Genomic DNA, 13,509 nt, shown 5'->3' on the forward strand with positions numbered 1-13,509 from the left:
TTGGGTTTCATGACTGCATGGCTGCATGGCTGCATAGGACGAGAGTGCTCCGAGCCGACAATTCGAGGGAGACTGTACTGCGACATACTGCGGCATACCGGGGAGATGGATGGTCGGTTGCCTTCAGGTTAGGTTTGCTCGGTGAGATTGTGGGTTGGCGTGTTTGTTCGGCGTGTTTTAGTGCTAGTCCTATGGTAAGTATGTGATTCCAAAGTCATCTGTGGGAGTGGAAGTGGAAGTTGAGTTGAATTGGTGTATTGGATTGATAGATATGAGTAGATCATGGATTCAAACTCCGTCCACCCCCGGATCGACAAGAAAACCCACCTGGGGTTGGATCATTGGTCAAAAAGGCAAGTCAACCGAGTCCCGTCAAGTCCCACCCCGCACCTTTCTTTTCTACTCCATCCACTGCACTCATACTTAAACACTCCAACCTCTTTCTTGCATCATTTCATTTCGTCTCATTCGTCATATAGTTCATACACTCATGCACTTCGCTCATCACCCTTCTATATCACAGCGTCCTACTACTGCACTCCGTGTATGCAAGTCGCTTGCTCCGCTTTTTATGCCCCTCCCGCACTAGCCGAATCTGCCATGGGGTTGCATTCTTTACTACCCAGGAGTCGACTTGATCTGTTATGTGTATCAATCCACGGGTCAAATGCCTCAGATCGACCTCCCTATTATGCTCACTTGCAGGAAGTATGTATCCAGCTGCATGCCTCGCGTCTACCTCGTCCCGCTTACCTCCAGCCGTTCATTTTCCTCATCGACTGGTTCTGCAGCGGTGACGTCGTTCTTGCTGGCAGTCTCAACTGAGCCATTCTCGGGTTTCTGGTCCTCTCGTGCAACGGCCACATAGATGGCACAGCCCAGAATTAAACCCGATCCGACCCAACTCACCGGAGACAGTGTGCTGCCCCAGACCATGCGGTCATAGAACAGCGCGAACAACATCTGGGTGTAAATCATGAACGTAGCGCGTGACCCGGACGAGGTCTTTGCTGCAGGAGGCTTCGTTTCGGCTTGCTGCTGCTGCTGCTGCTGCTGTCCCTGCAATTGTTCTTCATCCTCTACACGGCCGGTCGCTTGAGTACCATACGAGTTCGATTCCCAGCCTGTCGCAAGATCTTTGGGCGCCCGTTCCGGCGGAACATAAGACAGGCCAGCCGTGAGGAGGAACTGCAACAGGAATCCGCACACTCCGAGACCCAGCAGCAGAGTCCATTCAAACAGAGTAACCGGCAACGCGAAGGGTATGGACGGAACCAGCAGCATCGCGAGAGAGGCGACAATCGTCGTGTACGAAGAGAACCAGGTGACGGATACGAGTGGGTGACAGCGCCGGCCGATCATACGAATGGTCGTATAAGCACAAGTGGCTCCTAGGACACCCAGCAGGGCAACAGCAATCGCCAAAACGTGGTGATAGCTGTCCGTTGCACCGGGCTTATCGCCTGACTCTCCATCGTCAGTCTCTTCCCCCGAGCGCATGAAGGCGAAAGGGCGAGCGATCAGAATTACACCGATCAGGGACACGAGCCCAGCCATTAACTGCTTGCGGGTGAACGTCTCGCGAGGGATGAACAACGAGCAGGCGTATCCGGTAAGGATGGGAACTAAGAAGGTGACCACAGTGGCCTCGGACAGAGGCAGATACTGCACTGAGTAGTACAGCCCATAGACGCCGAAGAAGCCACCGCTGGCACGTAGGAACAGAAGCAACAAGATCGGCTTGGTCCCAAGCGGCTGCGGCACTTTTGTGTACCACATATACAGATAACTGGCTATGACAGTGATTGACATGCGCGCAAAGAGGATCTGCGGGGGGGTTAGCGGTCGACTAACACAGCAGCGAACGTCTGGTTTCACACAACCGATCAAGCAAAGCGGCACGCGATCAAGACATACCTGAAACGGATGATAGCCCTTCCCATTATTCCCCTTGATCTCCAGAACCTGCGTCATGACATTCATAGTAGCGCCGAAAAACTGGGCGCCCAAAACAAAGATCATACCCTTTCCCTGCAGCCAGAGCTCCTGGCTCGAGTGGCGCAGGGAAGACCACCAGGACGGCGGGTGGTGGGAGGAAGCTGAGGTCAATTCATCAGGCATCGTCGCTGGTGATGAGCGAGCCAGAAGGGGACTCTGCTCGCTGGGTGCTTCTCTTATCGTCTCCCGCTGGCTCGGAGCCTCGTGGGATCGAGAAGTGACGCAAGTGGCCATTTTGTAATTGCCTCGTGTTTTTCTGAAGGCTGATTTGTGTTTGTTATCCGAGGTAGTTTTCCTGTTTGTCCCTGGTTCGGGAGTGATTGACATGTACTGGGTACTGTTCAGTACTTCAAGCTTTCTCGCAAGTCGATCCGATCTGAAGGCGATAAGGAAATATACACAGATTCTATCGTAGACGTGCTGTATATATACCTCCAGTCATTCCCCTGGTCCAGTCCTAAACCTCTCCGTCAACAAAACAGAGACGACAAGGAATTTAATAAGAGCAGCCGGAGGAAAGAGAAATGCGAGGGCAAAAAAAAAAAAATGTACTAAGTACAAGGACGCCCCCCCCAGAATGACTAATCACCGCTTTTCGCGCACTTGACGAGCTTTTTTTGAAAACAACAGACCAGACCTTGATTGTGATTCGATCGAAAGAGTAGATCAGCTGAGCTTGAACAAACGAGACCTTAGACTGACTGGGGTTGAAGGTGTTAGCAGTAGGCATCCATTCTGCCCGGTTACTGTAGCCTTATGCTATCACGAATGGCGATTAGACCGATTTTTGCTATCGAAATACAATCGGGTTCTACTATACAAAGTTCGTAGTATATCACTTTATAACGAAATCTGAACCAAGGTGTTCCCCTCTACATGTGATGTTTGCTATATCGTGAGGCTACAGTAGCACTGGGATTTTCTTTTGCTGCTCCCACCCACCCCCTCCTCCTCCGATCTACGGATGTCGGTGAAGGAGCCGAATGGTTTTTCCTGTGGAAAAGTGGATTGGGGATTGGCACGCTGATCTTGACATTTTGCGGGTCCGCATGAACAAAGATGCTGAGATTATACATGAAGTACGTAGCTGTTATCTGGGTAATTATGAATGAAGAATTGATTTTAGGGAAAGAGAACAATAGACGTACCAGACCCCCCCTGCACTGCAGGGGCTGGCTGGAGGATTATGGCCGTTGCTGAGACGGTAACGATGTCGGACTTCTCTCCGAACCAGTAGTTAACACTACCGGTACTAATACATACAGCTTGAAGCTGCAGACCTAGACCTATCTATCTACATGAAGGTGAAAGTATCCCCACCCTTCTCGCGCATCATGTTGCCGAGGCGCTTCGTCCCGACGATCCGCTCCAGCTTCAGGGCATCCCACTTGGAGAACAGGGCGCGGACGCCGCCGCCCTGGGCGGCCTCGGCGGCCTGCGCGGGGTCCAGGCCCAGGAAGCCCACGATCTCGGCGTAGAAGGTCGGGTTCTCGGGCACCCCGTACATGATGATGCGCTTGACGCCGCGGAGCTGGTAGCGGCGGAAGTGGTGGATGCGCTCGGTGTACAGCAGGACCGAGTGGCGGCCCTGCACGAAGTGGGTGCGGGCGCGCGTGCCCTCGCGCACGTCCGTGTACTCGCTGATGGCGCCGAAGGAGACGTGGGTCGTCTGCGTCGAGGTGGCGAAGTAGTTGCGCACGCGCACGAAGTCCAGGTACGAGGGGATGAAGATCAGCGTGCCGCCGCCGCCGCCGTTCTTGCTGAGGTCGCGCACCAGCGACGACAGCACGGTCGTCGTGAAGTGCTTGAACCGCGCGTCCGGGTCCTTGGCCGGCGAGAGGCTGTCGAAGCGCGAGAAGGTCTGCCGCACGGGCACGGGGAGCGCCAGTTCCCCGATGGCGCCCGCGTAGACCGGGCTGACCTTCACCCGGCCGAAGACGTTCTGCATCTGCGTCGAGAACGCCGCGTTCATCTCCGGCGTCAGGAACGAGGACAGCATGATCATCTGCCGGACGTGCCGCGCCTGGTTGTCCAGGTACCACGTCCGCACCCGGCTGAAGTCGCAGCCGTGCGCCTCCCGCGGCTGCAGGTTCAGATGCTTGAGGATGTAGTCGACGTGATCCCAGTTCTGCATGAGCAGGCCGTCCGCGTGGTCGATGATGACAACTTCGATCGAGGACAGGAAATCGTGATCACGCTTCTTCGCACTGGGGGAGGGGGGTCAGTAAGCTATTCGGTCACGTTCTCAGGGGGGGGAAGAGTGAGGGTCAGCGAGGAAGAAAGTTGCTTACTCGGCTTGGTCCATGATTGTGCGCAGACCGAGCGGACTGGCAAGAATCATGTCGGATGTGTAGAATTGAGCAAAGTACTTCACGGTCTTGCGCGTGAATTTGAGACCCAGGCGGAACATGTCATCGTCGTTGCCGCCGAACAGGTCGCGGAAGTCGTCCGGCTTGTTCTCCCAGGACTTGTCGTCAGCAGACGAGAAGGTGTCGAGAAGTCGCTTCCGGTTCTCCTGTTGCTCGGGCTGGAAGAACCGCGTGATGGCGTCCACCGCCCGCACACAGGCTTGCTTGGTGGGCAGCAGGTACAGCACCTTGGGCCGGGTGAAACCTTGATCCCGGACGTCCAGGTCGGAGTCTTGTTCCTTGGCCACGCGAGCGTTGTTCTTGAGGACGCGGTCACGCGTCTTCAATACATGATTCGTCGCATGCAGAGCCAGGAGATCTCGCAGGTGAGCTGCGTTGTCTGCCGTGCGAGCGCCATAAAGGACATCCTGGTAGTCGAAAACGTAGGGGGCAAGATGTTGAGCATCGCCATCGATCTTGGAGATATGTTCCGTCGCAGGAGCCTTGAGCTTCTTCTTGAGCTAAGAGCAACGATGTGTGTTAGACTTCCGTCTGGTCGTGTGGAGACTGGGTGCAATTTGGCCTACCTTGACGCTCGAGATGCTCTTCATTGCGGCCAACAAGGATGCATCGTCGCCCGTATCAGGAATGGAGCGCACAAACTTCAGCCCCTCGGCAAGTTCCTTCTTGGTACTCTTCCACTTTTTCTCCTCAATGGCCTTAATCCTCTTGTTCAAGTCCTCTTCTTTGAGGGCGTTGAAGTGGGTGTCGAAAGGATCATTATCTGCTGCGCATCAGCGGGCTATGTCCCGATTATTGAAGATTGTCCAGATCTTCCTACCATCTTCATCATCACTGTCTGCTTGTAACTCTGCCTCTTCTTCGGGCTGGTTGTCTTCGTCCTCGGCGTCCGACGGTGCTTGTTGCTCTAGATCGTCCTCTCTCAACAAAGCCTCATCCTCGTCCTCTTCTGCGTCATCGCGGGTCACCTCTTTAACCTCGGCTTTTCGGTGATCGGTCTTTCGCTTCTTGCGAGCGGGGCCATTGGCGTCGTTGCCGGCGTTCAGTAGTTGCAACAACTCGTTATAGGAATGTCCCTTCTGGTCCGCTTCCTCTTCGCTATCGGACGAGTCCTGGTCCAAGAGTTCTTCGTCGGCCACGGCATCCTCCATAGGCTCGTCGAATGAGCCATCCTCACTGTCAGACGAGGCTTCCGACCTGCCACAGTCGGTCAGCTGGCGTGACTTGTGTTAGACGCGAATATGATGGAGCGCTCACTGGATCTCATCGACTCGGGATGCTTGGAAGGCATCTCTGCGACTAACGCCGCCACGGGTGCGCTTTCCGCGCCCTCTAGGAGCTCTACCTCTACCACGAGGAGGAGCCATTCTGGATTGTTGCAGAAATTAACTGAATGCGAACTGACCGGTAAATTTGTAGCTAGTGAACAGACGGGAAACCCGACCAGAAACTCTTTTTTTCACAAGGCGGGTTGAATCTGGGCGGCGGTGCTTATCTTATCTTAGCGCGAAATTCCCTTTGCGCACACACAATTTGAGGCTCGCAGCAGAACCTCCGTCCGCCGCAGCCCAGAGGCGGAAAGAGAAGATTTAATCCTCCCTCCCCAGAAGAGCCACCATCACAACCCCACCCCGGAGACCAAACAGAGAGATCTCCGACTGCTGTGTGAATCAGCCATCTTAACCTCCTCCCCTCCTTCCAATTACATTACCACCTTTGCTCTCTCTCTCTCTCTCCCCCTCACTTCCATCATGGCTGACACCGATTCCTTCGTCCATCTCGCCCGCCCTCTGGGTCCCGTGGCAGTGGGGTCTGCACCGACGACCGCCCCTGTGAATGTTGTTATTCAGCCTCAGGTAGGTCGAGCTTGAGCTTGCTTTGTTGAAGTTCTTTCACCCGGGAGCAATTTGATTGATGGTTGCTGCTAGGCTCTGTTCTCCATCCTGGACCACTCTCTCCGTCGCAATGCCGACCAGGAGCGTGTCATCGGTACTCTTCTGGGAACCAGGTCCGAGGATGGCACCGAAGTCGAGATCCGCAGCACCTTCGCCGTGGGCCACACCGAGACGACAGACCAGGTTGAGGTGGATATGGAATACCAGAAGCAGATGCTCGCCCTGCACCTGAAGGCCAACCCCAAGGAGGTCCTCGTGGGTTGGTACGCCACCTCGTCCGAGCTCAACACCTTCTCGGCCTTGATCCAAAATTTCTACAGCGGCCAGGGCGACGGCACGTGGCCTCACCCCGCCGTTCACTTGACCGTCTCCACCGAGGCCGGCAAGGACATCGAGACCCGCGCCTACATCTCTGCCCCCGTCGGCGTGACCGCTGAGCGTGCTGCCGACAGCGCTGCCTTCATCCCCGTTCCCTATGAGATCCGTTACGGCGAGGCCGAGAAGAGCGGTCTCGAGGCCATTGCCGCTGCCCGGGATGCCGAGGAGCGCTCCGCCAACATCTTCACCGACATCGAGGCCCTCGAGCGCGCCATCGAGGAGGTTCTCGGTATGATCGACCGCGTTTCCCGCTATGTCGAGTCCGTGATCGACGAGGAGGCCCCCGCCTCCACCGCCATGGGTCAGTACCTCCTCAACACGCTCGCCTTGGCTCCTAAGGTCGAACCCGCCGACATTGAGCGTGACTTGTAAGTTTTCTTCCTGTCTGCCCCAGTACACCAAACAAAGCATCAAAAACTAACCCAATCCCTGCAGCAACAACCACATCCAGGACGTCCTGGTTGTGTCGTACTTGGCCAACACTATCCGCACGCAGATGGAGCTGTCCAACCGGCTAGCCACCGCACAGCTGACCCTGGGCGGCGAGGGCAGCGGCGAGTCCGGCGCCCAGCGCGGCGGACAGCGGGGCGGCAAGGGAGGCCGTGGTGGTCAGCAGCGGACTCAAGAGCGGAGCGGCGAGGAGGCTCGCGCGTAAAGAGGATATTATGATAGGGTTCTGATTTAAAGACAAAAGAAAAACGATACCTTCCATTTTTTTCTCTCATCAACCACCGTCCCACCCACATTTTTCTCATATCTTTTCTTTGTCTCGACTTGGTCTTTTCTCCGTGCATATTGATCCCATTAACGGTTTCCATGAATCTTCCGCAATTTGCATGTTGGTCAGTTTGAGTTTCTGGCTTGCTTGGTATTGCGCTTCAGCTTGCGAAGGCTCAGGCCGCGATACCAGCACTTTCTATACATACAACGCTCCCCACATCCACACATACTTACCCCCTGCCCCTGGAGAATCTCTTTCGTTTGATCTTGCCTGGGATATCTGTCTGCTGCCAAACTGTGCCCTCTTTCGGCTCCAGCTCCAGCTCGGAGAGGATAGTTCCGTGCTTGTCAGTCGCATCCAGCCAACTAAATTCCGGGCCCCTAGCCAACGGGACCTGCAAAGCTGACAACAAAAGTGAGTAGAAGAGAAAGAGCACGGCGTCTTGGGAGTCCGTCTGGCTTTTGTTCGGAATGATTGGAAAAAGCAACCCGCTCATGGGAAGGAAGAGGACAAAAAAAGGAGTACTTTATGCAGCGAGCCGAGAGAAAATAGAATTTGCTTTTAGGGTAGAGGAACTATTGCATGCATGTTTTATCAACTTCCATCCGGACGGAGTAGAGAAGGTGTACGGAGTCCTAGGGCCTTTGCAATGTCGAGAGCTGGCTAGTGTGAGGAATTGACTGGGGTTGCGGTGCAACTGATAAGATAGTCCCGAAGGTTTAGTTCGAGATCGGCGGGCTTATCGTAAGAGTAGAGATATATTCTTGAACTTTGGATGCGAAAACAACAATGCGTGTTGAAACTTTCAGTGTATGGTTTCTCATTATCAACGCCCCCCACTGTCAATGATAACTGAATGATGGGAAATCACTTTATATAAATACACCCGATGCACAATGCAATCCTGATAGCCAGCCCACCCCGCGACATAAGAAAAAACCCCGAGAACGCCATGTAACAAACATAGCCAGCCAAGAAACGAATGAAACGCAGACTTTCAACCACCACCCACCTTCCTCTTCTTCGCCACCCCAGCCGTCACACTACCCTCCTCGGTGACATCCGAGTCCCTTCTGGCAGCGGCACTCCTCTTCCCTTTTCCTTTACTCTTCCTCCCATCCACACTCTCCGCCGCCCCGAAATCCTCGTCCCCGGCCCCCACCGCCGCAGCAGCAGCACCACCACCGCCTGCACCCTTCTTCGCCGCGGCGGCGGCGGCCGCATCCTTCAGATTCCCAACCTGATCATCATTCTGATCGAACGCCTTCCGCGCCTCCTTCAGCTCGCGCTCCATGCGCAGCAGCTCCTGCACGCGGCCGAGCTTGTTGGGGTCCCGGCGCAGCGCGAACCGGAAGTCGTCCACTTTGATCTTCTGGCGGCGCGAGTAGCTCGCGTACTGCGCGGCGCCGTGGCACATCTCCAGCACGAAGTCGGTGACGATCTCGTCGAGGACGCGGACGGTTTCTGGGAGGGGTTCGGAGGGGAAGGAAGGGTGGGGGCTTGGGTCGCCGTAGGCCAGGAGGAGGAGGCGGACTGTTTTTTTCTCTGCTATTAGTTATCTTCTCGAAGGGGGTTTGTTTTTGAGGGGGGGGGCAGTATCTGGAAGGCAAGCAACGTACGCTCCGAGGCGAAGTTCATCTGCCCTTTGTGCCGGGCGGCACGGGCTCGAGGTTCGGCCATTTTCTTGGGGGTGGGTTTGGGTTTGAGCTTAGTTGTGGTTTGCGGGTTTGGTGCTGATGTTGATGCTCGTGCTGGTTCGGTTGAGGCGTCGAGTTTGGGAGCAGCAGAAGGAGGAGGGTACGCGGGTCGATAGCCGGCGTGAATCAGGTCTGTTTCTTCGGGGTTCCAAGGCCAAGGAGGGGCGAGATTACTCGACACATGGCCTGTGCTGCGCTGGCGGGGAGGGCCGGACGAGACCGTCCGGGTGGAAGGGGGGGGCTGAGCAGCGCGCGGGGGTGTGGCCTGCGGTGCAGAGGATGATGATGGTTGTTGTTGTTGTGGTTGTTGCTGTGGTTGTGATGAAGGTCTTGTTGTAGTAGGAGTAGTCCAGGTAACACGGGCTGTAGGACGGACCCGCGGCGACGGCGCATAGCGGAGCGCGGGCCTCGTCCCCGTAAGGCGGTGGCGGTAACTTCCGGACGACATGCTGGCAGAATGAATCCCCCTCCGCCGTCGAAGGATGATCGATCGATGATGACGATAACGACGACGAGCTGGTGAAGCCAACTACTGTGTGTTCTTTGAAGGTATAAAGTCCTTGAGAAAGACTTCCAGCAGAAACCCTGTGTTTGCAGTGAGGTTTCTCGGAAGAAAAGAAGGCCCCTTCCTTGCGAGCTTGCATTTGAAGAAACAACAAGAACAGGAGGCCAGGCAGCTGGTTCGGTCCCTTTGTCAAGATGGTAAGTGAGAGGCAGCGCAGTGCGATTGAAGGATCTTTCACAAATAGTGATGCTGACTTGTTTCTGTAAACTCAGTCGGCTCTCTTCAATTTCCAGTCACTTCTGCTGGTCTTCCTGCTTATCATCTGTACGAGCACCTACGCCCACTCGATCATGCCGGGAATCATGGATCGGAATCAGAATGGGTATGTGTTGTGTTGTTGGTTGCTATCAGCAGGGTCTCACCAAATGGCACCCTTTCCTCTCATTCACCGGACGAAACTTTTCTGACGCCTGCCTGTAGCTTCTTCGGTATCTTCTGGAAATGTGCTCGCATCGGTGAACGGCTGAGTCCCTACGTCAGTATTTGCTGCGTGGTGATGGCTGTAAGTGCCCATTCACTCGAATGACAAGAGGGACAGCCCCTCAAGTCGAGTTCCAGATGCTGATGGTTCTTGATCTTCTAGGTTTCCATCTTCTTCGGCGGCTGATCGAGGTGTCTTGCTTTTCTCATGGGTTCAGGAAATCGCATGGTAATATACTGTCCTTTACATCAGCCAGTGGCGTTAATTTGAAGTTTTTCACTCTCACCATGCCGTTTGTGTAGCATGAAGCTTGATGGTTTCTTCTTGAATTCTAGAAGTGATGGATATGTACATGATATCGAAGAAATGTGACTTTACTCCACGAAGAATATCCTGTGCCTGTCTGGACGCCGCAAAACGCTCTATGTAACAACCGCCATGCTCTCCCTCCCATGTACACCAGCTATGCTGAAGAATCAATCCGAGTTGCTCCAAAAGAAAAAAAAGTGGGGGTATCTTAATTCCGCGCCTGCTTGGGATGAGGCCTTCAAGCCTGTTTGGCCTTCAAGCGTTGAAGACCCTGGTCGAGCAGCCAGTCTGGGTCACCCTGGTCATCCTGAATCTCGTCAAGACGCGATTTCTTGGTGAGGGACTCGAACGTGGTTCGGTCTACTTGCTCGTCGGTCTCCTTGTCGAGCTCCTCCACAGCCTCCCACAGTCGCTCCGGATCCTGAATGTGGCGCAGCGCCTTGATGCAGAACGCGTCCATTTCATAGCCATCACTCTCCATCGCTCGGATGGTTTCAGCGACCTTGAGAATGTCCTTGTTCCGAGCATAGCCGTCGATCAAGGTGGTCCAGAAGATCTGGTTGAACTTGAACTTGCTCTTCTTCATCATCTCGATCACGTGCTCTGCCGCCCGCGGTTCTTTGTTCCAAAGGAACGCAGATATTAACGTCGTCCAGATGTAGACTGTCGGCTTCGGCCGGAAGTGTGGCTTGTTCGGGCTGACACTGCCTTCGTTGCTAAGACGCTGCATGGTATCGACAAGGCGGATCGAAGGACGCAATCCTCGGACGTCATTACGCCATGCATGCATAAACTCGTGCCAAGTGTGATCCGTCCTAGCGAGAGAAGAGATGACTGGGTCCTCTTTCTCTAAGAGCTCGATAAAGCGTTCGTAGACATGCGCAGTGACAGAGACATGCTTGTTGCACCGAAGGTACGATGCAATCATGAGGAAGAGAGGTACGGCGTCAGGCGAGGTTCTCACCGTGGTTCGTTCGGTAGTTGGCGGTTGATAATATTGCGGAACAATCCCAAGCTTCTTCAAAGGTACAATGTCGTACATCTCATTGTACATCTTCAGCAGAGTGCGAAATGCGTGCCTGTTGTCTATGTCCGAAGGCCGATTCGCCTGATCTTTCACATTGAGACAGAAGTACGCGTGGAACAATTTGGACTGGACAAACTTGTTGGTCCGGATGTCCTCTCCCTCCATGTCGATTTCATCCCGGAGCCGATCAATCTCATATCGGTCCAGTCGCCGGGTGGCATCGGACAATAGCGTGACATAGGTATAGGTCGTCAACGGATAGCCTTGGCTCTGCATGTGATTCAACATATCGCGACCAAGTTCTTCATCCCCTGTCCTGTAACAGTTTCTTAGAATGAGATCCATCATCTCCAAGTCAGGACGCATGCCCATCTCGAGGAGCTTGGGAAGGATGCGAAAATTGCGCCCGTTGGGGCCATCCTCGACAGAGTCGAGCAGCAACAGCAGACAGCCGTGGGACTTGACTGGCTGGGAAGTCATCTCCAGGCCAACCTGTCCAATCTGGCGTACATGATCCAAAGCTGCGAGGGCCAAATCGACATTCTTCATCTTGGTGAAGCGAGCCGCGTAAGCAAGATAGGTTTCAGCAGACGTGTACACCTGTCGTTCGTGGACGAGCTTCCAGGCTCGAAGAACTTGTTCGTCATCTGCTCCCATGATGAAGAAACGGATACCTTTCTGTGATGCATAGACAATTGGCCAGTGTTCTGGATCTAAGCAAGCAGCGAGGATGTCGGCAAAGGTCTTCCCCTCCCAAGTCCAGGTGGAAAGTAAATCTGGATAGTTTCGCAAGAAAAGCAGGCATTCGCAGACCATGACATGCAGCGGCCTCTTCTCGCCTTGGCAGGTTATATAGAGAAACTTCAAAGCAAGCTCCGGGGAGTTTGCTATAAGCCAGAGTGACAGCCTCATCCAGTGCTCACCTTTGATGGCCATGTCTTTAAATTCCCACTCCTCGCGGAATTTGTCGAAATCCTCACTCTGCAGTATCGCCAGTAGCTCCTTGTCAGCTTTGTGCATGTGAAACTCCTCGACAAGGTCCTCCCGTGCCACTGGCCGATCAAAGTATTTAGCTTTGAACAGCTCATTGCGGGCAACCTTCCACCTCCGAAGCCTAGGTGAACCGACGAAAAAAGATGAACTTCGTATTTTTTCATCCGCGTGGAATGCCTCCTCACCCACCATTCTCTCTCGGTAGCTGATAGTGCCACCATTCACCACGAGTGCATTGTGTCGAAGTCGGCGACTGCCCTCGTTGTGGAAGTCGGGAGTGCGCAAAGCCGAATAATCGCTCCAGGGATCGCAAGCATCCAAGACCTGGAGTGGCTTAGGCTGCGGAAAAGATGAATCGTCGAAGAAATCACGTTCAGATTCTGGTAAAACGGTATGAGCAGAGGACGAAGACTGCGCTTTGCTTCGGGATCGGTCAAGACTGTGGTTTACAAGACCACTGGGCTCGGTGGGAGGTGCTGACTCGTGTAGTATCGGGTCAGGCTCCGTCGATATTTGTTTGCTCGTGGGCGTCGCATCATGGGTGTGCCATCTAGTATGCTGAAATCCTTCTCTCTGGCGACACCAATATCCGGGGCGGAGTCGGGGCTGCAGTGCATAGGAAGGCAGCCCAGCACCATTGCGGGGGCGCAAGAAGCGATGCGGACTGAATGACATTCAGTGCTCGGTTTCTGGATTTGCATGGACCAGCTGAGCAAAAGACCACAGTAAAGCCCGTTGGGATTCAGCGACAGGGGAGGGGGTGACTGGGCAAATATTGCATAACTTCTTTCTCGCGGCGAACCCGGGGAAAGAAAGGGCCCGATTTTGCTCCGGCGCGGATAAAGTGTGGCTGAGGAGATCCTGGGCTGTGGCGCGCGCAAATCACTGCCGACAATCAGTTCTACTGAAGCGCAACCAGTTACTTAGTACTACTACTACCTCAATTTAATTTGTGCCACCACCGCTTTGGCCAAGCTCTATTCCAGATATTGAGAAGCTTCCTGAGATTGCGAGGGTGTGAAAAGGCAGAAACATATATTATTCCACCCTTGTCTTTGCTCATTCTTAGCTACGCTACTGGGCAATCCACATTCCCCCCCCCTCGACCTGGTCATTCGCAGCTTTCTCCGTCGCCC

General features: G+C 54.3%; 7 protein-coding genes across 7 annotated transcripts; 2 read left to right on the forward strand and 5 right to left on the reverse strand.

The window, feature by feature from the left end:
- Positions 1-837: 837 nt before the first annotated feature.
- On the reverse strand, positions 838-2,082 carry BO66DRAFT_308533 (DMT family transporter; the record flags this gene model as incomplete). Its single annotated transcript, XM_025643258.1, has 3 exons — positions 838-1,020; positions 1,084-1,827; positions 1,918-2,082. Coding segments are annotated over 3 exons (1,092 nt in total), but the record flags the coding sequence as incomplete, so codon positions are not given.
- A 327-nt stretch (positions 2,083-2,409) lies between these two features.
- On the reverse strand, positions 2,410-2,771 carry BO66DRAFT_229276 (uncharacterized protein). Its single transcript, XM_025642747.1, has one exon. It carries the CDS (start codon positions 2,726-2,728, stop codon positions 2,495-2,497), a length of 234 nt encoding a protein of 77 aa, XP_025498756.1. The 5' UTR covers positions 2,729-2,771; the 3' UTR covers positions 2,410-2,494.
- A 422-nt stretch (positions 2,772-3,193) lies between these two features.
- On the reverse strand, positions 3,194-5,798 carry BO66DRAFT_360198 (UTP25 family protein). The gene is made up of 5 exons (XM_025644995.1): positions 5,625-5,798; positions 5,188-5,564; positions 4,934-5,130; positions 4,290-4,867; positions 3,194-4,205 (listed from the first exon to the last, which is right to left on the reverse strand). Exons 1-5 carry the CDS (start codon positions 5,732-5,734, stop codon positions 3,293-3,295), a joined length of 2,175 nt encoding a protein of 724 aa, XP_025498757.1. The 5' UTR covers positions 5,735-5,798; the 3' UTR covers positions 3,194-3,292.
- A 182-nt stretch (positions 5,799-5,980) lies between these two features.
- Positions 5,981-7,386, forward strand: BO66DRAFT_229298 (eukaryotic translation initiation factor 3 subunit F). Its single transcript, XM_025642748.1, has 3 exons — positions 5,981-6,223; positions 6,296-7,008; positions 7,076-7,386. Exons 1-3 carry the CDS (start codon positions 6,119-6,121, stop codon positions 7,293-7,295), a joined length of 1,038 nt encoding a protein of 345 aa, XP_025498758.1. The 5' UTR covers positions 5,981-6,118; the 3' UTR covers positions 7,296-7,386.
- A 773-nt stretch (positions 7,387-8,159) lies between these two features.
- Positions 8,160-9,506, reverse strand: BO66DRAFT_475479 (putative transcription initiation factor TFIID subunit 13; the record flags this gene model as incomplete). Its single annotated transcript, XM_025653242.1, has 2 exons — positions 8,160-8,894; positions 8,981-9,506. The coding sequence occupies 2 exons, from the start codon at positions 9,504-9,506 to the stop codon at positions 8,359-8,361; spliced, it is 1,062 nt and encodes a 353-aa protein (XP_025498759.1). The 3' UTR covers positions 8,160-8,358.
- A 251-nt stretch (positions 9,507-9,757) lies between these two features.
- Positions 9,758-10,230, forward strand: BO66DRAFT_415570 (protein kish; the record flags this gene model as incomplete). Its single annotated transcript, XM_025649541.1, has 4 exons — positions 9,758-9,760; positions 9,836-9,945; positions 10,044-10,125; positions 10,207-10,230. 4 exons carry the CDS (start codon positions 9,758-9,760, stop codon positions 10,228-10,230), a joined length of 219 nt encoding a protein of 72 aa, XP_025498760.1.
- Positions 10,231-10,591: 361 nt separating this feature from the next.
- BO66DRAFT_443582 (pentatricopeptide repeat protein) lies at positions 10,592-13,011 on the reverse strand (the record flags this gene model as incomplete). The annotated part of the gene is made up of 2 exons (XM_025651519.1): positions 10,592-12,753; positions 12,855-13,011. The coding sequence occupies 2 exons, from the start codon at positions 13,009-13,011 to the stop codon at positions 10,592-10,594; spliced, it is 2,319 nt and encodes a 772-aa protein (XP_025498761.1).
- Positions 13,012-13,509: the final 498 nt, after the last annotated feature.

Source organism: Aspergillus aculeatinus, assembly GCF_003184765.1.
Source record: "Aspergillus aculeatinus CBS 121060 unplaced genomic scaffold BO66scaffold_71, whole genome shotgun sequence".
Lineage (NCBI taxonomy): Eukaryota > Fungi > Ascomycota > Eurotiomycetes > Eurotiales > Aspergillaceae > Aspergillus > Aspergillus aculeatinus.